The sequence below is a fragment of the Macaca mulatta genome, chromosome X (assembly GCF_049350105.2).
Source record: "Macaca mulatta isolate MMU2019108-1 chromosome X, T2T-MMU8v2.0, whole genome shotgun sequence".
In the NCBI taxonomy this organism is placed as follows: domain Eukaryota; kingdom Metazoa; phylum Chordata; class Mammalia; order Primates; family Cercopithecidae; genus Macaca; species Macaca mulatta.
Genome location: NC_133426.1, coordinates 77,291,964 through 77,318,806, shown reverse-complemented (window position 1 = coordinate 77,318,806; position 26,843 = coordinate 77,291,964). Strand labels below are relative to the sequence as shown.

The following is a 26,843-nucleotide window of genomic DNA, read 5'->3' as shown; positions in this document are numbered from 1 at the left end:
TTAATTTTGTAAACATTTATTTCCACCCCCCAAAATGCAAATGTATGTTTATGTAAAATTAAGTTGTTCAGAAAAGTAATTAAAGTAATAAAAAGTGATTTTCTGCTCCATCCCTCTCTATCTGTTCTCTCTCTTTTTTTTTTTTTTTTGACAGGGTCTCACTCTGTAGCCCAGACTGGAGTGCAATGGCATGATCTCGGCTCACTGCAGCCTCCATCTCTCGGGTTCAAGTGGTTCTCCTGCCTCAGCTTCCCGAGTAACTGGGATTACAGGTGTGCCACCATGTCAGGCTAATTTTTTTTTTTTTTTTTTTTGAAGTAGAGACAGGGTTTCACCATGTTGGCCAGGCTGGTCTCGAACTCCTGACCTCAAGTGATCCACCTGCCTCGGCCTCCCAAAGTGCTGGGATTACAAGAGTGAGACACCGCACCCAGCCTTATCTGTTCTCTTGCTCCTTAGGGCAAATACATTTTTTAGTAGAAAAATATTTTTCCCAGTGTTTTAAAATATTTTATTTTGTAAAAGCTCATATATAAAACAGGTAAGATAGTACAGTGATTCCCCCCATTTACCCATCACTCAGTTAGAGTAATCGTCAACTCATAGCCACTCTTGTTTCTTCTATATCTCCTCGAATAGCAAACCCCTGGCCCCACTGCATTATTTTTATTATTTTTAATTTTTTTTTGAGATAGAGTCTTGCTGTGTCACCCTGGCTGGAGTGCAGTGGCATGATCTCAGCTCACTGTAACCCCTGCCTCCTGGGTTCAGGTGATTCTCCTGCCTCAGCCTCCTGAGTAGCTGGAATTACGGGCACCCACCACCACACCCGGCTGATTTTTGTATTTTTAGTAGAGACGGGGTTACACCATGTTGGCCAGGCTGGTCACGAACTCCTGATCTCAGGTGATCCGCCCACCTTGGCATCTCAAAGTTTTGGGATTATAGGTGTGAGCCACCACTGCGCCTGACCAACCCACTGGATTATTTTTAAGCAAATTCAAAATGTATAATTTTGCCCATAAATATTTCAGTATGTGTTTCTAAAAGACAATGTATTTCTTTTTCAGCTTGTAATGCTTAATTTTTTAAAACATAGAGGAAGCTTGGTGGTGTATACATGGCCATTTGATGTTTTTAGAACTAGGAGAGTTCAATCTCTTATAGAATGTAAATGTACCCCAACACATTTATTTATTTATTTATTTTCTATTTTTCCACAAATTATTGGGGTATAGGTGGTATTTGGTTACGTAAGTTCTTTTTTTTTTTTTTTTCTTGAGATGGAGTCTCACTCTGTCGCCCAGGCTGGAGTGCAGTGGCATGATCTTGGCTCACTGCAACCTCTGCTACCCGGGTTCAAGCAATTCTCCTGCCTCAGCCTCCTGAGAAGCTGGGATTACAGGCGCCTGCCACTGCACCTGGCGAATTTTTGTATTTTTAGTAGAGATGGAGTTTCACCATCTTGGCCAGGCTGGTCTTGAACTCCTGACCTCGTGATCCACCTACCTTGGCCTCCCAAAGTGCTGGGATTACAGGCATGAGCCACTGCGTCCGTCCATGAGTAAGTTCTTTAGTGGTGATTTGTGAGATTTTGGTGCACCCATCACCCGAGCAGTATACAAGACATCATATTTATAGTCTTTTATCCCTTGCCCCACTCCCACTCTTCCCTCCAAATCCCCAAAGTCCATTGTATCGTTGTTATGTCTTTGCATCCTCATAGCTTAGCTCCCACATGTCAGTGAGAACATAAGATGTTTGGTTTTCCATTCCTGAGTTACTTCACTTAGAATAATAGTCTCCAATCTCATCCAGGTCACTGTAAATGCTGTTAATTCATTCCTTTTTATGGCTGCATAGTATTCAGTTGTATATATATACCACAGTTTTTTAATCCACTTGTTGATTGATGGGCATTTGGGTTGGTTCCATGATTTTGCAATACGCATGCACATGTAATTCTTATCAAAATTAAGCTTAGTCACTAAAAGAAGATTTGCTATCTGAACTTTGTTCTGCAGTTTTTTCACTTTTGCCATCAGGCACTGGAGCATCTGATGTCTCAAGAAGATCTGGGTCTAGTCCTTCTGATATCATTTTGTTTCTTATTGCCATCACTGGTACACTCACTTGAACCATTTTGAGATATATGACATATCTTGAATCTTTAGCTACAGTTATTTCCTGCTAATACTTGACTTTCCTGTGGTCCAGAGTCTTATGTACTGTCCTGCTGTTATTACCCTGAGGTGACTTCAGAACGTGATCCATTTGTGACATTGGTGGCACTTTAAGGAGATACTTCAAATGTGCCATCATCTAGGCCTGGTATAGATGACAACTTTGCATCTACAATATAATTTTCTGGATAAAAAGATAAAGGTTTGCCAGTTTTTCCTCACTAAATGTAGAAGAGCAGTTAAGGAACTATACAGTGTGCACCACAATTTGGTTTAGAAAAGTCACCATTCTTTTCTGTTGAATAGCTGGCACCTTGATCAAGTCTATGCCTGACTCCCACGAGAGGAAGCCCATCTTTATCCATCTCCTCAGCAAGCAGGGGACCCAGGACTCACCCATGAACTCCTACCAGATGGGGCCTGCCCAACCCTGTAATTGTGTCCCAATGCTTCCCCACGTCCCCCAAGACAATGTATTTTTATATTCAACAAACCCAGTTCACTTTATCACACTTGATAAAACCTAACAAAGATTTCCCCAAATCAAATATCTAGTCCTCCCACCCCCTCTCCAATTGGTTTCTTAAAATCAGGACCAAAGATAATCCATACTTTGTATTTTGTTAATATGTCTGTTTTTTTTTTTTTTTTTTTTTTTTTGAGACGGAGTCTCGCTCTGTCACCCAGGCTGGAGTGCGGTGGCCGGATCTCAGCTCACTGCAAGCTCCGCCTCCCGGGTTCACGCCATTCTCCTGCCTCAGCCTCCCGAGTAGCTGGGACTATAGGCGCCTGCCACCTCGCCCGGCTAGTTTTTTTGTATTTTTTAGTAGAGACGGGGTTTCACCGTGTTAGCCAGGATGGTCTGGATCTCCTGACCTCGTGATCCGCCCGTCTCGGCCTCCCAAAGTGCTGGGATTACAGGCGTGAGCCACCGCGCCCGGCCTAATATGTCTGTTTTAATAAAACTACATGTTTTCTTCTCTTTTTTTTTTTTTTTTTTTTAAATCTGTTGAACAGATTTATTTGTTGAAGAAATGAGGTTGTCCTATAGAGTTTTCTAAATTCTGGGTTCTGGTGCATCCTCATGGTGTCACTTAATAGTCCATTGTTTCCTCTAACCCTTGTTTTCTATAAACTGATAATTAGATCTACAAGCTTGTTCTGATTCAGGTTTGATATTTGTCAGAATAATTTATAGGCAGTATGTTTCTGAATCCTTGGATTCAGCCAATCATGGATTGAAAATATTACCAAAAAGTCTTATAAAGATAACAATACAATAAAAAAATACAAATAAAAATACAGTATAACAACTATTCACATAGCATTTATATTATATTAAATCATCTAGAGATGATTTATAGTATATGGGAGGATGTGTATAGGTTATATGCAAATATTACACCATTTCATGTAAGGGATTATATAATGTATTTTTATATTATATATAAATATATATTATATTAAAATATAAAATATTTTAAAACATATGTACAAAATTTATATAAAATATGTGTTCAGATATAAGCAGGCAAGTATATACTCATATCTCCCCTCATTCCCCCATTTTCTTAGATAAATGGTAACATTCCATATATACTCTTCTTCACCTGATTTTTTTTTGTTGTTGTTGTTGTTGTTTTTGTTTTGTTTTGTTTTAGATGGAGTCTCACTCAGTCACCCAGGCTGGAGTGCAGTGGCATGATTTCGACTCACTGCAACCTCCGCCTCCTGGGTTCAAGTGATTCTCCTGCCTCAGCCTCCTGAGAGCTGGGATTACAGGCACCTGCCACCACGCCCGGCTAATTTTTTTGTATTTCTAATAGAGATGGGGTTTCACCATATTGGCCAGGCTGGTCTCGAACTCCTGACCTTGTGATCCACCCACCTCGGCCTCCCAAAGTGCTGGGATTACAGGCATGAGCCACCGCGCCCAGCCTTTTCACCTGATTTTTTTCCCCCTTATTTAACATTATATCCTAGGGATTACTCCATAGAAATATGTAGAAATATTCCTTATTTTTTCTCATCTGACAAAGGGCTAATAATCCAGAACCTACAAAGAACTCAAACAAATTTACAAGAAAAAAACAAACAACCCCATCAAAAAGTGGGCAAGGGATATGAACAGACATTTCTCAAAAGAAGACATGCATACAGCCAACAGACACATGAAAAAATGCTCGTCATCACTGGCCATCAGAGAAATGCAAATCAAAACCACAATGAGATACCATCTCACACCAGTTAGAATGGCAATCATTAAAAAGTCAGGAAACAACAGGTGCTGGAGAGGCTGTGGAGAAATAGGAACACTTTTACACTGTTGGTGGGATTGTAAACTAGTTCAACCATTATGGAAAACAGTATGGCGATTCTTCAAAGATCTAGAACTAGAAGTACCATATGACCCAGCCATCTCATTACTGGGTATATACCCAAAGGATTATAAATCATGCTGCTATAAAGACACATGCACACGTATGTTCATTGCGGCACTATTCACAATAGCAAAGACTTGGAATCAACCCAAATGTCCATCAGTGACAGACTGGATTAAGAAAATGTGGCACACATACACCATGGAATACTATGCAGCCATAAAAAAGGATGAGTTTGTGTCCTTTGTAGGGACATGGATGCAGCCGGAAACCATCATTCTCAGCAAACTATCACAAGAATGGAAAACCAAACACCGCATGCTCTCACTCATAGGTGGGAACTGAACAATGAGAACACCTGGACTCGGGAAGGGGAACATCACACACTGGGGCCTATTATGGGGAGGAGGGAGGGGTGGATTGCATTGGGAGTTATACCTGATGTAAAGGACGAGTTGATGGGTGCTGACGAGTTGATGGGTGCAGCACAGCAACATGGCACAAGTATACATATGTAACAAACCTGCACATTATGCACATGTACCCTAGAACTTAAAGTATAATAATAATAATAATAATAATAATAATAATAAAAAGAAATATTCCTTATTTTTAATACCTGTATTTCAGTTGCTGTATGTACCTTATTACGTTCAACCAGCCTCCCTTGATAGACATTTGGGGGCTGCAATGAATTGCCTTGTGCATATGTCTTAGCCACTTTTAAGGCTATTACTGTAACCATTTCTGTTTCCACTCTCATGGTTCTCTCTATGTATCTTAGTTACATGCTTGTATCACTGTATTGGTTTGGGAGGGCTGCCATAACAAAATATCACAGGTTGGTTGGCTTAAACAACAGATATTTATTTTCTCACAGTTTTGAAGGCTAGAAGTTCAAGATCAAGGTATCAGCAGGTTTGATTTCTTCTGAGTACTCTTTCCTTGGCTTGTGGATGTCCACCTTTTTACTGTGTCCTCTCACACGGCCTTTCCTCTGTGTGTGCTCATTCTTTGTGTCCATTTGTGTGTCCAAATTTCCTCTGGTTATAAGGATATCAGTTAGATGAAATTAGGGCCTGCCCTAATGGCCTCATTTTAATGCAATCCTTTCTTAAATCCCCTATCTATAAATACAGTTACATTCTGAGGTGTTGGAGGTTAGGGCTACAGTGTAGGATTTTGAAGGGACATAATTCTGCTTGTAACAATAACTAATTCTTTTTTTTCTTTCTTTCTTTTTTTTTTTTTTTTTTTGAGACAGGGTCTCACTCTGTCGCCCAAGCTGGAGTGCAGTGGCATGATCTCGGCTCACTGCAACCTCCACCTTCAGGGCTCAAGCGATTCTTGTGCCTCAGTCTCCTGAGTAGCTGGGACTACAGGCATGCACCACCACGCTCAGCTAATTTTTTGTATTTTTAGTAGAGATGGGGTTTTGCTGGTTGTTGCCCAGGCTGGTCTCAAATTACTGAGCTCAGGCTATCCACCCGCCTCGGCCTCCCAAAGTGCTAGGGTTACAGACATGAGCCACTATGCCTGGCCAATAACTAATTATTGATTTATCAGCTTTATTTATGATCTATTTATTTGCTATTATAATGGATGAGGATTTATCTCATATTATATCATGTTACCTCCACCATCCTCTCTCAATTTTTGTTAATTATATTATACTATTTTAAATTTATCTGTTGGCTGTCTTTTAAAACTTTAAATTGTATATATTTTATATACACATGCATATAATTTTTTGTATATATGTATGTATTTTAAAAGTATACTTTTTTTGAGATAGGATCTTGCTCTGTCACCCAGGCTAGAGTTCAATGGCGTGATCTTGGCTCACTGCAACCTTGGCACCCTGGGCTCAAGCGATCTTCCCATCTCAGCCTCCCAAGTAGCTGGGACCACAGGTGCGCACCACCATGCCCAGCTAATTTTTTTGTATTTTTAGTAGAGATGGGGGGGGGGTCTCACCGTGTTGCCCAGGCTGGTCTCGAACTCCTGAGCTTAAGAAATCCATCCACCTCGGCCTCCCAAAGTGCTGGGATTACAGGCATGAGCCACGGTGCCTGGCCTAAAATTATATATATATATATATATATATTTTTTTTTTTTTGAGACAGAGTCACATTGCCTGTCGTCCAGGATGGAGTGCAGTGGCGTGATCATGGCTCACTGCAGCCTTCACCTCCCAGGCTCAAGCGATCTTCCTGCCTCAGCCTCCCTAGTAGCTGAGACCACAGGTGTGCACCACCATGCCCAACTAATTTTTAAATTTTTTGTAGAGACAGGGTCTTGCTATGTTATGTTGCTCAGGCCAGTCTCGAATTCCTGGCCTGAAGTTATCCTTTCACCTCAGCCTCACAAAGGGCTAGGATTACAGGCGTGAGCCACACCATGCTCAGCCCAAGTCATGTATTTAAACTTTTCTTTCTTTTTTTAAAAAAAATCAGATTTGGAGTTTATCTCTTTACTTGCTACTTTGTGAGGATATTTCCATTCTTTCTATCTCTCTTTCCCTTTAACCTTCCACCTTCTGTCACCTCTAACATTTGCATTTTTAGCTTTGTTGATCCCAAATAATGAAAACTGAAAAGGCATGTTATTGATTGTGACTATTATTTAACTCTGTGGATTATAATTTTATATCTCTGTATGTTTCCATCTGCTAGCTCTCTCAATTCTATTTTCTCAGATATTCTGTTGTTGAGTGTGATGTCCTTTCATGGCATTGGTTTCCCTCAATTGTTTGGTAATTCTTGCTCATATTCGATTTGAAATTCGGTGATGATCTTCTATGAATATGGTGTCACACTGTGTACTATAACCTGAATCCAGTGACTGATGAAGAGGTAGGACTGGATGTTTTTCATTAACTTGTGTTGTCAGCCACCTAGAACTCTGTTTCTGTCCAGCCAAAGTAATTGTATTCTCTGTTCCTTTCTGGAAAGGAGGGAGGAAGATCCTTTCTTAGGGAGGCCTACTGCCTGATGTTCCTACTGTTCACATCCAGGGCTGTTTCCACATTTTGCATTTTTGTGCATGTTGGGATATCTACCAGTTACAATACTGTGAGCTCCTTCAGTGAGACTGAATGTAAAGGTACTTAATAAACATTTGTTGGATTAATCCAAATTTTATTGCAGATGGAATTAAAAACTAGAACTCCAGTAGTCTAATGCTTATCATATACCTTTCTTCAAGTATGTGAAGCATTAAGTTTTTCAAAACTTTCTCTTCCTAAGTTACCTCAATGTTTTCTTTTAATATTTCCTCAGAAGATGTGTTTTTAAGTCTATTAATTTCTGCTATTATTTTTGTCTTAATGACCATTTCTCTTAAATTGTGGAGTTCAAAGTAGAACACAGAACTCTAACAAATGCTAACTGTTGCTTTTTGTTTTCTGTGAGTTACATGACTGAATATGGACAGAGGATTCAGTATTTTCTCCAGTATTCCCCAACCAATTTGGTAGAGGTATGAATTTTTAAAAATTATTTTCTAATTTCTCTCTTCTAGATGAATATAAGAATAGGAAGAGAATGGTTGGATGTTGGAAATTTTCTAATCGCTGATGAATGTTTTCAAGCTGCTGTGGCCGTAAGTTACCATTGATTTTTAGCTGAGGCAATTATTAGTAGTAACATCTGTGGTTATTGTCATTGGTACATTGTACTGTGGTTTTATTTTTCAGAGTCTGGAGCAATTATACATCAAATTAATTCAAAGGAGCTCCCCTGAGGCTGACTTGATCATGGAGAAGATTACTGTTGAGAGAGACCACTTCAGAGTGCTTTCTTACCAAGCAGAGTCTGTAGGTATCATGGGCACCAGGGTCTTCCAGTGGGGCATTTTTTCCATATGTAAATGTAAAAGAGATGATATATTACCTATTGGAAGAAAGTCAGATGTCACTGGCCTTTTATAGGATATTAATTTGACCTTTTTATCTCTGTTATATCTGAAGGTGATGTTACTAATGCTGATTGGAATCTATGGGGTGGCTAAGGGTGAGAAGACTGATATACAGTTAAACATCATTTTCACCCCCTGCATGTAACACCTGTCATTTATTTATGGCAGCAGTCCCTACTTGAAACACCTGTCTCTGTGACTCTCTCTTACATTCACAGTCTGCCTAAAATATTTGCCTGAAAAGAGCCTTCTCATTTGCAGTTGTTCTGAGTTGTCTATTGATGCTTTCTAAAAGTCTGCTGCGATCACACACTGTTTAAAGTTATATTTTACCTCTGTTTACCTTGTGGATTTCTTTGTCATCATACACTTAGGTGTGCATTTGAGCTATGATGAGTTTGCTTTCTGTTATTACACAATTCTGGAAATGAAAAATCCCCAGCTGGGCATGGTGGCTTGTGCCTGTAATCCCAGCACTTTGGGAGCCTGAAGTGGAAAGATTGCTTGAGCTCAGGAATTGGAGACCAACCTGGGCAGCATAGTAAGACCCCCATCTCTACCAAAAAATAAAAGTAAAAAATTAGCCAGGCTTGGTGGTGTGCACCTGTAGTTCTGGCTACTACGGAGTCTGAGGCAGAAAGATCCCTTGAGCCCAGGAGTCTGAGGTTAAACTGAGCTATGAGTGAGCTATGACTGTGCCACTGCACTCCAGCCTGAGTGACAGAGCTAGACTCTGTCTCAAAAAACAAACAAAATAACAACAAGAAAGAAAAGTCCCCTTATTTTGTAACATTTATTGAGATACAATTCATATACCATAAAATTCACCCATTTACACTGTATAATTCAGTAATTTAGTATATTCACAGAATTGTGCAATGTTCACCACAAGCTAAGTTTAAAACATGTTTGTCACCCCAAAAAGAAATCCCCATCAGCATTAGCAGTCATTCCTCATTGCTTCTGACCCTAGCTCTAGCAACCATGAATTTATTTTCTGTCTCCATAGATACGCCTATTTTTGACATTTCATGTTAATATAATCATGCAATAAATGGTCTTTTGCGATTAGCTTCTCTCACTTAGCATAATTGTTTTCAAGGTTCATCAGTGTTGTTGCATGTTTCACTGTATGAATATGCCATGTTTTGTTTATCCATTCATCTATTGATGAACATTTGAGTTGTTTCCAATTTTTGTCTATTGTGAATAATTCTAATGTGAACATTCATTTACAGTGTGTGTATGTATGTTTTTAATTTTCTTTGGTATATAACTAGGGGTGGAATTGTTGGGTAGCATGGTAACTCTAAGTCTGTGTTTAACCTTTTGAGAAACTGCCAGAATGTTTTCCATGGTGGCTGAACTATTTTATTACACTTCCCCCAGTAGTATCTGAGGGCTCCAATTTCTCTACATCTAAAAATTTTATAGTTTTAGCACTTACACTTAGATCTGTGGTCCATTTTAAGTAAATTTTCAGGTATAATGTGAAGTAGAGATCTAACTTCATTCTTTTGCATATGGCTATTCAATTGTCCCAGTACCATTTGTTGAGAAGACGATTCTTTCCCCATATTGAATGACCTTAGCACCTTTGTCAAAAATCAACTTATCATAAGTGTAAGAGTTTATTTCTGGACTCTTGATTCTATTCCATTGGTCTATATGTCTAGCCTTATGCTGGTACCACACTTGTCTTGATTACTGTAGCTATGTAGTAAGTTTTGAAATTGGGAATTGCAAGTCCTCCAGTTTTGTTCTTTTTAACATTTGTTTGGACTTTTCTGGGTCCCTTACATTTCCATATGAATGTTAGGATCAGCTTTTCAATTTGTGCACAGAAGCCAGCTGGAATTTTGATAGGGATTGAATTTATAGAACAATTTGGGGGATATTGTTATCTTACGAATATTGTATTCTGGTCCATGAACCTGGGATGTCTTTTCATTTATTTAGGTTGTTTAATTTTCTCTCATTTATTTATTTTTATCATTTTTTTTTTTTTTTTTTTTTTTGTAGAGATGAGGTTTTGCTATGTTTCCCAGGCTGGTATCAAACTCCTGGCCTCAAGCAATCCTCTCACCTTGGCCTCTCAAAGTGCTAGGATTATAGGTGTGAGCCACCATGCGTGGCCAGACCTATGTGTGGTATTTTTGTCGTTCTTTTACAGACAGGATCTTGCTCTGTTGCCCAGGCTGGAGTAATGTGGCCCAATCATAGCTCACTGCAGCCTCAACCTCCTGGGCTCAGGGGATCCTCCTCCCTCAGCCTCCCGAGTAGGTAGGACTATGGGGGTATGCCACTGTGCCTGGCTAGTTAAAAAAATATATATACTTTTTGGGTAGACGTAGGGTTTTACTATGTTGTCTAGGCTTATCTTGAGCTCCTGGGCTCAAGTGATCCTCCCACCTTGCCCTCCCAAAGTGCTGGAATTACAGGCATGAGCCACTGCGACTGGCCAGACCTATGTATTTTAATTGTCCACAAGCTCAAACTTAAATCAGTGATGTGACGTAGCTGCAAAAAAAGCTAGCACGGCCCTAGGCTATGTTAATAGATACATAGTGTCCACATCTAGGTAGTTAATTCACATTTTGAATATTGTGATAACTTCTACACATCACATTTTAAAATTACTGGGTTGGTGTACAAAGTATATCATATGAAAAATATTTGGAGAATATAGTGATGTTTGTCTCAGAAAAAGAAGACAGTAGGAATGATAGCTCTCTTTGAATATTTTAAGGACTATTGTATTGAAAAGGAATTAAACTCCACAGGATAGAATGAAGAACAATGGTAGAAATTCTAGGAAGACGAATTGTGGCTTTATGTAAGTAGCTTTTTATCAGTGATAGTAATCGTATAATGGAATAGCTTTCCTGCAAGATTCTAAGTCTGTTTTCACTGGAAAACTGTAAGCAAAGATGTGAGTATCCTAATAATTATACATTGCAGAAGGAATTCCTTCATTTGGTAGGAAATTTGACTACTGTGATCCTTAAGTCCCTTTTAACACCGAGATCCTATGATTTCAGAAGGTCTTGTAGCATTTCTTCAGTGTGGTGGATGTTGATATCTAAATGGCATCTTCTTTATATAGCTGGTTAAAAGTGTTAGTTGTTATAATCAGTAATGAGAACTATATAATTCTTGACTTTGATAAGTGATGACATCTTCAGAAGTTGAAGTGAAGGCTAATTCCTTTTGCTGTAAGTTCATTTTTCATTTCTAAGACACTCTCACCATTAGAGTTTATGAGTTTTGTTGATATTTGCTTGGGAGAAGACATCTTTAAAATGGCGGTTAATAGCGGTGTTTGATAATGAGTTTTCTCTGTCCTAATAAAGCTCCTGAGAGGCCTTATCTTTTTCTAGGCACCTACCATTTAACCAGTTAGATAATTGCTTTATTATTTATTAAATTATTCAACAGACAAGGAATATCTTCTATGAACAGACTACTATGCTAGGTTTTGTGGAGTAATGCAAACAATCACATATCGTATCCTCAAGGATTATAGTTTAGTTGGTGAGATAAAGGATGCATATACAAGATAGAAAAAATTGGGTACTATAATAGTTGTACAGATAAGTGATCTACATGCAGTGTTCAGTGCTGTGTGTGAGTGGAGATATAATACATGGTCATTTTCCTTAAGAAAATTATAAGCTAGTTTGAGAGATAGGCCATAAGTACATGTTCTAAAACTGGAAAAAGGAAAATATTAAGTGCCAAATGAATGACTTAGGTTAGGTGGGACACAGACTTTGTCGAAAGTGGTCACATCACCTTCCTAACAATTGTTAACATTTTATTTTTCCTCAATCCCTATATCCACTTGCAAGGTGAAGGATACTTTTCTGTGTATGCATGTGCCAGATTATTCTTCTGTAATCTTTCGGAATTGTAAAAATAACTATAGATCTTGGTGTTTCTCCTAATTCCCCATTTCCCTTGGTTACTGGCAGTGCCTCTTTCTGCATTGTGCATCATCTGCAGATGCAAGGATCACATATTTTGCTTCTGCTCCCTCCCCTATTTAAAGTGAGACCATTTGTAGAAGCTGACAAGGTCACACTGAGGAAGGGGCTATGAGCTTACCTATAAAGACTATGATGGAGGCTATCCTGGAGACACAAGCCAAGTGAAAGCCAGCTTTCTCTATTATATCAAGGACTTTGGTTCACCATCTTTCCTAGTAGTTAAAAAAGTAGTAATGTAAAAAAAATTAATCTGCATTGTCAGCTTCTAGCATAGTGCATAGCACGTAATAGATATTATGTAAATGTGTGTGGTACAAATGAATCTGCTCTCCCCCTATTATTCCTTTCTGATCTTTTTACCCCCCCCCCATCCTATCAAAAGAGTGGCAAGTAGTATGTAAAATGTGAAAGGCTGAAAAACACTAGTACAGGCAAGTACTACAAGAGTGTAGAAAAGTGGGGAGATTATTGTGGACTGGGTTGTAGGGGAAGACACACAGGATTTAGAGCATGATTTGAACTTTGAAGGAAGAAACAGACTTAGGAAAGTGGGGAAGAGGGCACAGAATATTCCAGGCAGAGCAAAGGTTTGCACATGAACAAAGTCATATAAGGCAGTAATGTGCATGCCATGTTTAAGGAAGAGTGTGACCAGTTTATCTGAAGGAAAGTATTTTGCAAGGGCACGAGAAGTGCTAAGTCTGGAGAAGTAAGTAGGGCCAGATTGAGAAAGCCCAAATATACCTCTTTGAAAAAATACTTTTGATATTTTCCTAAAGGTACTGGGGTAATTGAAAGTGTTTAGGAAGAGGTTTGGTGGCACCTAGTGAAGAGTAACCTGTAATCATGTTTAGGCTTGATTTTAAAGTAAACAAGGCTGGGCGCGGTGGCTCAAGCCTGTAATCCCAGCACTTTGGGAGGCCGAGACGGGCGGATCATGAGGTCAGGAGATCGAGACCATCCTGGCTAACATGGTGAAACCCCGTCTCTACTAAAAAATACAAAAAAACTAGCCAGGCGAGGCAGCAGGCGCCTGTAGTCCCAGCTACTCCGGAGGCTGAGGCAGGAGAATGGCGTAAACCCGGGGGGCGGAGCTTGCAGTGAGCTGAGATCCGGCCACTGCACTCCAGCCTGGGCGACAGAGCAAGACTCTGTGTCAAAAAAAAAAAAAAAAAGAAAAAGAAAAATAAACAGAATCAAGGCATAGTGTAACCATGAACCGGTGAAAGCCTGGACTATAGTAGTACCAATGAGAATGAGAAAGAAGGGACAGATATAGGAGACATATAGAGGAAGCAATCATTTACGCTCAGTGAGAAGGACTTGAACCATTGAATCTTTGGAGGCAGGAAAGGGAGGATAATAAAGCCTGTTCATTCCACAAACATTTACATGTTGTTAGGAGGTGGGAGAGTACGGTCAAAAGTAGAGCAAACACTGCTAAGCATGGTGGCTTACACCTGTAATCCCAGCACTTTGGGAAGCCAAGGTGGGAGGATCATTTGAGGTCAGGAGTTCAAGACCAGCATGGGCAACATAACTAGACCCTATCTCTGTGAGAAAAGAAAAAAAAAATTAGGCAGGCATGGTGGCACATGGCTGTGGTCTCAGCTTCGTGGGAGGCTGAAACAGGAGGATCACAGGTTGAGGCTGCAGTGAGCCATGATCACACTATGGCACTCCAGCCTGGGTGGTAGAGTGAATCCCTGTCTTTAAAAAAATCAAATTTAATTACATTAAAATTTCAAAAAGCAGAGCAAACAAAAAAGAAGGAATACCAGAGATGAAAGAGGACTAGAACAGTGTGGGTCATCCATGAGAAGAGAGCTTGGAGAAAAGGATGATCAACAGTGGCCAGTGCGTCAGAGAAATAAAAGAAAATGAGGTTGGAATAAACGGCATTGAACCTGATGTTCAGGAAGATGATAGTGACCATAGAAAGCAGTTTCAGTAGTAAGGTGTCTCAGTTCATTTCGTATTGCTATAATGGCATACCTGAGGCTGGGTAATTTATAAAGAAAAGAGATTTATTCTTGCTCATGGTTCTACATGCTGTACAAGAAGCATATGCTAGCATCTGCTTCTGGCCAAGGACCTCAGTAAGCTTTCAGTCATGCCAAAAGTCTAAGGGGGAGCAGGCATATCACATGACAAGAGAGGGAAGAAGAGATACAGGGGAGGGTGATACCAGACTCTTTCAAACAATGCCATCTTACAGGAACTACTAGAGCAAGAACAACTCACTGTTACTGTGGGGAGGGAGCCAAGTCATTCATGAGAGATCTGACTCCATGACCTAAACACCTCCCACTGGGCCTTACCTCCCAAATTGGGGCATCACATTTCTCTCTTTTCTTTCTTCCTTCTTTTTTTTTGGGGGGGGGCGTATTTCTAGTAGAGATAAGGGTTTCCCCATGTTGGCCAGGCTGGTCTCGATCTCCTGGCCTCAAGTGATCTGCCTGTCTTGGCCTCCCAAAGTTCTGGGACTACAGGCATGAGCCACTGCCTAAATACTTAGTCTTTTCTGATGAAATTGGCGGTGGTGTTAACAAATGTGATTTGATTTGATTTGATTTTTTTTGAGACCGAGTCTTGCTCTGTTGCCCAGGCTGGAGGGCAGTGGTGCCATCTCGGCTCACTACAACCTCCACCTCCTGGGTTCAAGCGATTCTCCTGCCTCAGCCTCCCAAGTAGCTAGCTGGGACTACAGGCAGCCGCCACCATGCTCAGCTAGTTTTTGTATTTTTAGTACAGACGGTGTTTCACCATGTTGACCAGATATGGTCTCGAACTCCTGACCTCGGGTGATCCACCCGCCTCGGCCTCCCAGAGTACTGGGACTACAGGCATGAGCCACCATGCCTGGCCAACAAATGTGTTTCTAAAAACTTTTAAAATTTTTGAAATAAGCATAGATTTGCAGGAAGCTACAAAAATAGTAAAGAGAGATCTGTGTATCCTTCACCCAGTTTTTCCCCAGTGGTAATATCTTGCTTACATATAGTGCAATATAAAACCAGGAAATAGACATTGATACAATCCACAGACCTTATTTAGATTTCACCAGTTTTATATGAACTCTCTTGTGTGTGTTCACGTATGTTTATATAGTTCTGTACAATTTCATCACATGTGTAGGTGTAGATTCATACCACCACAATCAAGATACAGAACAATTTCATTACCACACAGATTCTTTACATAACCCCTTTATAGGGATACCCCTTTCAGTCATCCAAAACCCAGGCAACCAAAACCTAGTCTCCATCTCTATAATTTTGTCATTTTAAGAACATTGTATAAATGTAATAATATACTATGTAACCATTTCATATTGGTTGTTCTCACTCAGCATTTTTTTTTTTTTTTTTTGCGATCCATCCTTGTTGTTTTATGTGTTAATAGTTTGTTCTTTTTGTTTGTTTGTTTGTTTTTGAGACAGAGTCTCGCTCTGTCGCCCAGGCTGGAGTGCAGTGGTGTGATCTCGGCTCACTGCAACTACTGCCTCCCGGGTTCAAGCGATTCTCCTGCCTCAGCCTCCCGAGTAGCTGAGATTACAGGCATGTGCCACCACATCTGGCTAATTTTTTTGTAGAGATGGGGTTTTGCCATGTTGGCCAGGCTGGTCTCAAACTCCTGGCCTCAAGTGATCCGTCCACCTCTGCCTACCAAAGTGCTGGGATTACAGGCATGAGTCAACACGCCCAGCCCTGTTCTCTTTTTATTGCTATGTAGAATTCTATGCTATGGATGTACCAATTTGTTTAGCCATTCACCATTGAAAGAATTTGGGTTGTTTCCAATTTTTGGCTATTGTAAATAAGTTGGCATGAACATTTTCATACAGGTTTTTGTGTGGACATAAAGGGTATATTTAGTTTTTTTTTTTAGAAACTGCCAATTGTTTTCTAGAGTGGCCATGCCATTTTACATTCTGTGTTTTGTTTGTTTTGTTTTGTTTTGTTTTGTTGTTGAGACAGAGTCTCACTCTGTCACCCAGGCTGGAATGCAGTGGCATGATCTCAGCTCACTGCAATCTCCGCCTCCCAGGCTCAAGTGATTCTCCTGCCTCAGCCTCCCGAGTGGCTGAAACAACAGGTGTGTGCCACCATGCCTGGCTAATTTTTGTATTTTTAGTAGAAATGGGGCTTTGCCATGTTGGCCAGGCTGGTCTCAAACTGCTGACCTCAGGTTATCTGCCCACCTTGGCCTCCCAAAGTGCTGGGATTACAGGCATGAGCCACTGCAACCGGCCACCATTTAGATTCTTACCAGTAATGTATGAGAGATCCCATTTCTTTGCATCCTTGCCAGCATTTGGTATTGTGACCAATTTTTTTATTGTAGCTATCCTAATAGATATATAGTGATATCTCAATGTGGTTTTAATTGCATTTCTCTAATGGCTAATGATGTTGAATATCTTTTCATTTACTTATTTACCATCTGTATCTCCCTTTAGGCAAAATATCTGTCATTTTTCTTGTCTATTTTCTATTTTGATTGATAGTTTACTGTTCAATTTACGGGATTATTTATATATTCTCGATATGATTCCCTTGTCAGATAAATGTTCGCGAATATTGTCTCATTGCAGCTTGTCTTTTTGTCCTTTTTGATAGGGTCACAGAATACAGTTTTGATAAAGTCCAATTTATTGATTTCTTTTTCTTTTATGGATCATGCTTTCAGTGTCATGTCTCAGAATGTTTCACCTAGCCCTAGGTCTCTTAAATTTCCATTTGAATTTTAAGATCAGCATGTTAATTTCTGCAAAAAAAAGCCAACTGGAATTTTAATGGAATTGGATTAAACTTATAGATCAACTTGGGGACTATTGCCATTTTAATATATTGTCTTTTTTTTTTTTTTTTTTTTTTGAGACAGTGTCTCACTCTATTGACCAGGCTGGAGTGCAGTGGTGCCATCTCGGCTCACTGCAACCTCTGCTTCCTGGGTTCAAGCGATTCTCCTGCCTCAGCCTCCTAAGTAGCTGGGATTACAGGCACGTGCCACCATGCCTAGCTACTTTTTGTATTTTTAGTAGAGACGGAGTTTTGCCATGTTGGCCAGGCTGATCTCGAACTCCTGGCCTCAGGTGATCAGCCTACCTTGGCCTCCCAAAGTGCTGGGATTACAGGGGTGAGCCACTGGGCCCGGCCCTGATAGTAGTTTTGACTGCCCAAAATGTACACATTTTTAAATACTGACTTACAGTTTATGAAATGCTTTCACATCTGTGATCCCATTTGATCCTCATAAGATCCATCCTGTATTGTAGACATTACTGTCCCTATTTTATAGTTAAGAAAGTAGAACCTCAAAGAGATTGTGACTTACCTAAGTTCACTGAGCCAAGAAGTGGAAAAGCTGGGAATGCAAAGCTCATATTCTTTTCACTACATCAGTATAGGCAGGACATCACTCCACACCTAATGAATCACAGTCTCCAAGTGGTGAGAGCTGGGCATGTGATTTTCAGAAAGCTCCACTGGTGAGTCTGATGCTCACAAAAGGTTACTACAGCACTGTATTGTGCTGCCTCTTCTTTAAGACTTCTTTTACTTGAAATCTTTATCTTTGGGGCTTGAAATATTTATTTCTAGTCATAAGAAGACGAATAAATTTTCAAAACTAGCCTGAATTATTAGAGCTTTGATTTCTCTAAGATAAAAATCTGAGTAATGATAGACACTATATGAGTTGTTTGAACATTAAAGTCTCATATTGTTTTATATGTTATAAGAACAGACAGCAGCATCTATCCTCTGATATGGGGTTGTCACTCAGCCTTCCTCTTTTATAGTAAGATTTTCTCCACCTTGAATAATGAATTAATCAGCAAGTATTCATAGAATATAGTGTAGAAAGGGATATTATTTTCTAAGAGATATGGCTTATTGAGGCACTTGTGTTAGCAATTTATTTTCCCCTTTAATAATATCTAGTATTAAAGCCTTATAAGAGAGTATCTACTGAGCAAGATGCCAGGCTTACTATTCAGCAGTTAGAAGAGAAAACTAGAGAGAAACTGGCGTCTTACGTGTTGTTTATATTTTCTTCTCTCTACTCAATTATTTTATTATTCAAAGCACAATAATATTTGACACCACGTAAAGAAGAGAAGAAAATAGCAAGTGTAGTATTTTATTATTTCCTTGTACGTATCCACGGTTTTCTTACAAAAATGCTTTGTCAGCTTTTTTTTTTTTTGGTGACAGAGTCTCGCTCTGTTGCCCAGGCTGGAGTGCATTGGTGTGATCTCAGCTCACTGCAAGCTCCGCCTCCCGAGTAGCTGGTATTGCAGGTGCCCACCACCACACCCAGCTAATTTGTGTGTGAGAGAGTGTATGTGTGTGTGTGTTTTAAGTAGAGACAGGATTTCACCATGTTGGTCAAGCTGGTCTCAAACTGCTGACCTCAGGTGATCCACCCACCTCGACCTCCCTAAGTGCTGGGATTATAGGTGTGAGCCACCATGCCTGGCCAACTAAGTTCTTAAATGACTGAAACAAGCCTCTTCTATAAGTGCTAAAATAATGTGTGATTGATGTTTTCATTCATTTGGGGGTGTTCAGTCATAGAATGGTAGAAATGAAAGGGACCCTACAGATAGTCTAGTACAGTTTCCTCACTTTATGAATGAGGAAACAATCTGTGAGAGCTTAAGGCTCAAAGTTACACATGATAAATGGCAGAGTGGCTCTTTTGGCTTCATGATGAGATTGTACTAAGCTGCTTTTCTTTTTTCTTAAAAAAATTTTTTTAAAGAGATGGGGTTTTGCTCTGTCATCTGTGGCAGGAGTAGAGTGGTATCTTCTTAGCTTACTGCAGCTTCGAACTCCTGGACTTGAGCAATTTTCCTGCCTCAGCCTCTAACGTAGCTGGGACTGTAGGTATGTGCCACATGTCTGGCTAATTGATAAGCTGCTTTTTGTAGTGGATATACACAGCAGTTCAGACTATGAGGTTATTGTGAGCTTGTTTTAAGACAAAGACTGGGCCGGGCGCGGTGGCTCACGCCTGTAATCCCAGCACTTTGGGAGGCCGAGGCGGGCGGATCACAAGGTCAGGAGATCGAGACCACGGTGAAACCCCATCTCTACTAAAAATACAAAAAATTAGCTGGGCGTGGTGGCGGGCGCCTGTAGTTCCAGCTACTCAGGAGGCTGAGGCAGGAGAATGGCGTGAACCCGGGAGGCGGAGCTTGCAGTGAGCCGAGATCACGCCACTGCACTCCAGCCTGGGCAACAGAGCAAGATTCTGTCTCAAAAAAAATAATAATAAAAATAAATAAATAAATAAATATAGACTTTATTAAAAAAAAAAAAGACAAAGACTGCTGTTTAACTTAATTCCTCTAATGTAAAGGTGAATACAAGAGCTATTCAAGTTGCAGAAGCATCTAGTAGACTTGGCATTATGTCATAATATAATAACATAAGGTAGTACAACCAGTTTTTGCATTTCCAGAAAAGTAAATGACTCCCAGTCATTCAGTATCAACTCTGTGTCACCAAAGATTACCACTTATTCTTCTGTATTTTGAGCAAACTATTTGTTTAGCTCGAACAACTAGTATTGCTAAAAATATTAGAAAACAAAATAAGACTTTTTTTTTTTTTTTGAGACGGAGTCTCACGCTGTTGCCCAGGCTGGAGTGCAGTGGCGCGATCTCGGCTCACTGCAAGCTCCGCCTCCTGGGTTCACGCCATTCTCCTGCCTCAGCCTCCTGAGTAGCTAGGACTACAGGCGCCCGCCACCGCGCCCGGCTAATTTTTTGTATTTTTAGTAGAGACGGGGTTTCACTGTGGTCTCGATCTTCTGACCTTGTGATCCGCCCGCCTCGGCCTCCCAAAGTGCTGGGATTACAGGCTTGAGCCACCGCGCCCGGCCTTAAGACTTTTAAATACTAGTTAAAATGCTAAAATCGACTTAGAGACAAATAACCTTGTAATTTCATTTTAACCAGTTATTGACATTCTTTGTCTTTTTCAGGCAGTTGCTCAAGGGGATTTTCAAAGAGCATCTATGTGTGTACTGCAGTGTAAAGATATGTTGATGAGGCTCCCCCAGATGGTGAGTGAAATCTGCATTCTCCAAGAGTTTGAAAATATGCTATATCAAGTTCCAGGAAGAATCATTACTACTTCATGCAACCTTTTGGAAATTCTGTTTGAGATCAGTTCCACATAAGTAGCTGATCTTTGAAATATTTTACTTCCTTTGTTCTTTACCAGAAAGGGCATTTGAAAAAGCTATATGGAATATATATATATATATTTTTTGAGATGGAGTCTCACTCTGTCACCCAGGCTGGAGTTCACTGGTGTGATCCCGGCTCACTGCAACCTCCACCTCCCGGGTTCAAGTGATTCTTGTGCCTCAGCCTCCCAAGTAGCTGGGATTACAGGCCTGTGCCACCACACCTGGCTACTTTTTGTATTTTTAGTACAGATGGGGTTTCACCATGGTGGCCAGGCTGCTCTGGAACTCCTGGCCTCAAGTGATCCGCCCACCTCAGCCTCCCAAAGTGCTGGGATTACAGGCATGAGCTACCACACCTGGCCAATATGGAATATTTCTTAAAATTTTCTTTGCTTTGTCTTTTATTGTCAAACCATCTTGATAACATTTGCTCCATATTTCATGCTATACAACAAAATAAAGAAAAAAAATGAGTTTGTCTGCTGACAAGGTTGATAGCAGTTAATCATGTTACTGCCATAGTATTTTTCTATACTGGGATTTGGAGATGTGAGAGATTTGATAGGATAAAGCCTGCATCCTGGACTGGATCTCATGAAAATTCCTAAATACATAGTTTTTTGCTTTTTCATTTTATCTTCCCTTTCCATTCTTTCTCTCCTATTTCAGTGCCTGTGCCTACTTCAGTCTTTACTATCACAGAGGGATTAATAATGGAGATATAATTTGGTATTAGGGAGAATGTTCCCAGTATTGCATACATCGTACCTATTTGTGAGATTGGTCTTATTTTTTCCCCAAATTGGGTGTCATAATGTAGAAGTTAATTCAGTAAACATTTATATGTTGCCTGTTATGTGTCACATCAGACATTCTTCTAGGCTTTAAAAACTTTTAAAACAATTTCATATTTATAGAAAAGTTATAAGAATAGTACAAAGAACTCCTGTATACCCTTTGCCTGGAAACGTCATTCAAATTTTCCAATAATGTTCTATATAGAAAATGGTTTCAATCTAGAATTATACATAGTCTTCAGGCTCCTTCAATCTGGAAATCTGGAACACCTCCTCATTCTTGCCTTGCTATTCATGATCTTGGCAGTTTTGAAGATTACATGTGATTTAATATGGGTTTAGCCAGAGTTTCCTCATGATTAGAACAGGTTATGAATTTGAGGCCAGAAAATCACAGAAGAGATTCTATGTTCTACTCATGGCTTCCTATTAGGTGGTATACAGGATTGACTTATACTATTATTGGTGGTGCTAGCTTTAATCTTTTGATTAAGATCGTGTCTTCCAGTTCTTTTTGCTGTAAACCTGTATCATTTTGTGAGTGATACACTGAAACTATGGAAAATCTAATTTCTCATTCTACTTTCACCAACTTTATTCTTTTTTCCTCCAATTTTCTAACTTTATTGGGGGTATAATTGACAAAATTTGTATATATTTATTATATATAACATGATATTTTGATATATTATACATCATGAAAAGATCACCATCAAGCCAATTTATATATTCATCAACTCACACAGGTTTTTTTGTGGAGAAATATTTAAGATCTACTTTCTTAGCAATTTTCAAGTATACAATACATTATTATAATATTAACTATAGTCACTGTGCTATATAGTACAGCCCCAGAACTTATTCATACAGCCTAAATGAAACTTTGTACCCTCTCCCCTTTTATTTGACAAAATAGAGTATTGCTCTGTTGCCAGACTAGAGTGCAGTGGCATGATCCTGGCTCACTGCAGCCTCAACCTCCTGGGCTAAAGTGATCCTCCCACCTCAGCCTCCTGAGTAGCTGGGACTACAGGTGTGTGCCACCAAGGCTGGCTAGTTGTTTTTTTTGTAGAGATGGGGGTCTCACTATGTTGCACAGGCTGATCTTGAACTCCTGGGCTCAGGCAGTCCTCTTGCCCCAGCCTCCCAAAGTACTGGGATTGTAGACGGGAGCCACTGTGCTTGGACACTTTGTTCCCTTTGACCAATGTCTCCTCATCCATTCCCCAAACCCATGGCAACCACCTTTATACTCTCTACTTCTATGAACTGAGCTTTTTCAGAATCCACATGTAAGTGAGATCGTGCAGTCAGTATTTGTCTTTCTGTGGCTGGCTTATTTCACTTAGCTTAATGTCCTCCAGGTTCATCTGTGTTATCACAAATGGCAGGATTTCCTTCTTTTTTATGGCTGAATAGTATTCTATTGTATACAAATAGCACATTTTCTTTACCCATTCATCCCTTGCTGGACTCTTAGGTTGATTCCATAGCTTGGCTATTGTAAATAATGCTGCAGTGAACAAGGGATTGCAGATATCTCTTAAAGATACTTATTTTATTTCCTTTGGGTATATATCCAGAAGTGCGATTGCTGGATCATATGGTAGTTACATTTTTAATTTTTCAAGCAACCTCTATACTGTTTTCTATAGTGGGTGTACTAATTTACATTCCCACCAGCAGTGTACAAAGGTTTCCTTTTCTCCATGCCCTTGCCAACACTTACCTTTCGTCTTTTTGATAATAGACATTCTAACAGATGTGAGGTGATATCTCATGGTGATTTTAATTTGCATTTCCCTGATGGTTAGTGATGTTGAGCATTTTTTCATATACTTGTTGCTGATTTGTATGTCTTCCTTAGAGAAATATCTATTCACGTCTTTTGCCCATTTTTTCATTGGGTTGTTTACTTCCTATTGAAGTGTTTGAGTTCTTCGTATATTTTGGAGATTAACTCTTTATCAGATGTATGATTTGTGGATATTTTCTCCTATTCTGTAGGTTGTCTCTTCACTCTTTTGATTGTTTCCTTTGTTGTGCAGAAGCATTTTAGTTTGATGCAATTCCATTTGCCTATTTTTGCTTTTGTCACCTGTGGGAGTCATATCCAAAAAAAAACCTCATTGACCAGAGGTCTATCTCTCTCTTTCCCTCTAATAATTGCTTTATATATTTGAGTGCTCCAGTGTTGGGTGCATGTGTATGTAAAACTGTTATTTTCTCTTGCTGAATTTTCCAATTTATCCTTATATAGTGACCTTTTTTTCTCTCTCCTTAATTTTTTTGTCTTGAAATCCATTTTGTCTGATATAAGTATAGATACTCCTGCTCTTTTGTGGTTTCCGTTGTCATGGAATATCTTTTTCGATCCCTTTATTTTCAATCTATGCGTATCTTCATAGGGGAAGTGTGTTTCTTGTAGGCAAGAGATCACTGGGTCTTGTTTTTTTGTTTTGTTTTTTTTAATCCGTTCAACCACTTTTGATTGGAGAGTTTAGTCTATTTACATTCAGTGTTATTACTGATAAGTAAGGACTTACTCCTGCACTTTGTTATTTGTTTTCTGATTGTTTTCGTTTTCTATTTTTTATTCTATTCCACTTCTTTCTTTCCTGTCTTCCTTTTAGTGAAGGTGATTTTCACTGGTGGTATGATTTAATTTCTTGCTTTTTATTTTTTGTGTATTCGTTGTTTTTCAGTTTCAGGTTACCATGAGGCTTGCAAATGCTATCTTATAACTCATTATTTTAAATTGATGACAGTGTAACACTGATTGTATTAACAAAGAGACACACACACACATACACAAACTAATAAAAACTCTACACTTTAACTTTGTTCCCCTAATTTTTAACTTTTTTTTGTTTTTCTTTCTTTCTTTTTTTTTTTTTTTTTTTTTTTGAGACAGAATGTTGCTCTGTCACCCAGGCTCTGGAGTGCAGTGGCGTGATCTCGGCTCACTGCAACATCTGCCTTCCGGGTTTAAGCACTTCTCCTGCCTCAGCCTCCCAAGTAGCTGGGACTACAGGCGCACACCACCAGACCCGGCTAATATTTGTATTTTTAGTAGAGATGGGGTTTCACCATATTGGTCAGGCTGGTCTTGAACTCCTGACCTCAGGCAGTCCACCTGCCTCGACCTCCCAAAGTGCTGGAATTACAGGCATGAGCCACTGTGTCCAGCCGTGTGCTTACTATTACCGGTGAGTTTTGTACCTTCAGGTGACTTCTTCTTGCTCATTAACATCCTTTTCTTTCAGAATGAACAACTCCCTTTAGCATTTCTTGTAGGACAGGTCTGGTGTTGATGAAATCCCTCAGCTTTTGTTTGTCTGGGAAAGTCTTTATTTCTCCCTCATGTTTGAAAGATACTTTCCGCTGGATATACTATCCTAGGGTAAACATTTTTTTTTCTCCTTCAGCACTTTAAATATGTCATGCCTCTCTTTCCTGGCCTGTAAAGTTTCTGCTGATAAGTTGGCTGCCAAATGTATTGAAGTTCCATTGTATGTGATTTTTTTTCTTTTCTTTTACTGTTTTTGGAATTCTTTCTTTATCCTTGACCTTTGGGAGTTTGATTATTAAATGCTTTGAGGTGTTCTTCTTTGGGTTAAATCTGCTTGGTGTTCTGTAACCTTCTTATACTTGAATGTTGATATCTTTCTCCAGGTTTGGGGTATTCTTTGATATTATCTCTTTGAATAAACTTCTTACCCATAGCTCTTTCCCTACCTCCTCTTTAAGGCCAATGGATCTTAGATTTACCGTTTTGAGGCTATTTTCTAGATCATGTAAGTATGCTTCATGCTTTTTTATTCTTTTTTCTTTTGTCTCCTCTGATTGTATATTTTCAAATAGCCTGTCTTGAAGCTCACTAGTTTTCTTCTACTTGATCAATTCTGCTGCTAAGAGACTGATGCATTCTTAAGCATGTCAATTGCATTTTCAACTCCAGCATTTCTGCTTGATTCTTTTAAATTATTTCAGTCTCTTTGTTAAATTTATCTGATAAAATTCCGAATTCTTTCTTTGTGTTATCTCGAATTTCTTTGAGTTTCCTCAAAATAGCTATTTTTAATTTTCTATCCGAAAAGTCACATATCTCTGTTTCTCCAGAATTGGTCCCTGGTGCCATATTTAATTCATTTGGTAAAGTCTTGTTTTCCTGGATGGTATTGATGCTTGTAGATATTCTTTGGTGTCTGGGCATTGAAGAGTTAGGTATTTATTGTAGTCTTCTCGATCTAGGCTTGCTCATGCCAGTCCTTCTTGGGAAGGCCTTCCAGTTATTCAAAGAGACTTGGACCCCAAGTCTAATAATGCTGTGTTTCTTGTAGACCCATAAAGGGTACTTGCCTTGATGACTTTGGATAACATCTGAAAGAATTCTCTGGATTACCAGGCAGAAGCTCTTGTTCTTTACCCTTACTTTCTCTGAAACATATGGAGTCACTGTCTCTGTGTTGAGCTGGGGGTGTGGTGATGCAAGCACTGGGCCTGTGCTGTGTCAGACTCGAAGCCAGCACAGCACTGGACCTTGCCCAAGGAAGGCCCTTCCCTTTAGGATGGTGAGTTCCTCCCCAACCTGGGTGTATCCAAAGATGCTCTCTGGGAGCCAGCAATTGGAGTCAGGAACTTTAGTAATTTACCTGATGTTTTATTCTACTGCAGTTAAGCTGGCACTCAAATCACAATACAAAGCCCTTCCCACTCTTCCCTCCCTTTCCACAGGCAGAGGAGCCTCTCCCTGTGGCTGCCACCATCAGTGGTCCATGGGGTGTTCTGCTAGGCTACCACTGATGTTCATATAAAGCTCAAGGTCTCTTCCATCAGCTTGTGAATGCTGCCAGGTCTGGGACTCACCCTTCAGGGCAGTGGGCTCTCCTGTGGCCCAGGATGAGAAATGCTGTCCAAGAGGCTACACCTGGATTTGGGGAACCCAAGAGCCAAGCTGGTACCTAGAGTGCAGTACAAAGTCCTCTTTACTTTTCCTCTGCTTTTCTCAAACAAAAGGAGTCTTTCACTGGTGCCACCACAGCTGGGAATGTGCTGGGTGTCCCCTGAAGCCAGCACTTCTCAGAGCCCAAGGCCCATGGTGTACTCCCTGGGTCATTAATGGTTATTCCAGGGTTATACCAAGGGTTCTTTAGTCAGCAGGTGATTAATCCTGCCAGAACTGGATCCTTTCCTTCAAGGCAGTGGGTTCCCTTTTGGCCCAGGATGTGTCTAGAAATGTGGTTTGAGAGCTAGGTCCTGGAATGGGGGCCTCACTACTCTGCCCAGTGCCCTGTCCTACTGTGGCTGAGCTGGTATCCAAGATGCTAGACAAAGTCCTCTTTACTCTTCCCTCTCCTCTCCTTA

General features: G+C 39.9%; 1 protein-coding gene and 1 pseudogene across 1 annotated transcript in view; one reads left to right on the top strand and one right to left on the bottom strand.

Moving 5' to 3' along the window:
- The window catches only part of TEX11 (testis expressed 11), a 290,530-nt gene that overhangs the window by 20,462 nt on the left and 243,225 nt on the right, over positions 1 to 26,843 (top strand). The window contains exons 4-6 of the mRNA XM_015127634.3: positions 8,087 to 8,167; positions 8,262 to 8,381; positions 20,470 to 20,550. Coding sequence (XP_014983120.3) covers positions 8,087 to 8,167; positions 8,262 to 8,381; positions 20,470 to 20,550 — 282 coding nt within the window. The remainder of the gene's footprint in view (positions 1 to 8,086; positions 8,168 to 8,261; positions 8,382 to 20,469; positions 20,551 to 26,843) is intronic.
- LOC100430304 (WASH complex subunit 3 pseudogene) lies at positions 1,981 to 2,548 on the bottom strand (annotated as a pseudogene).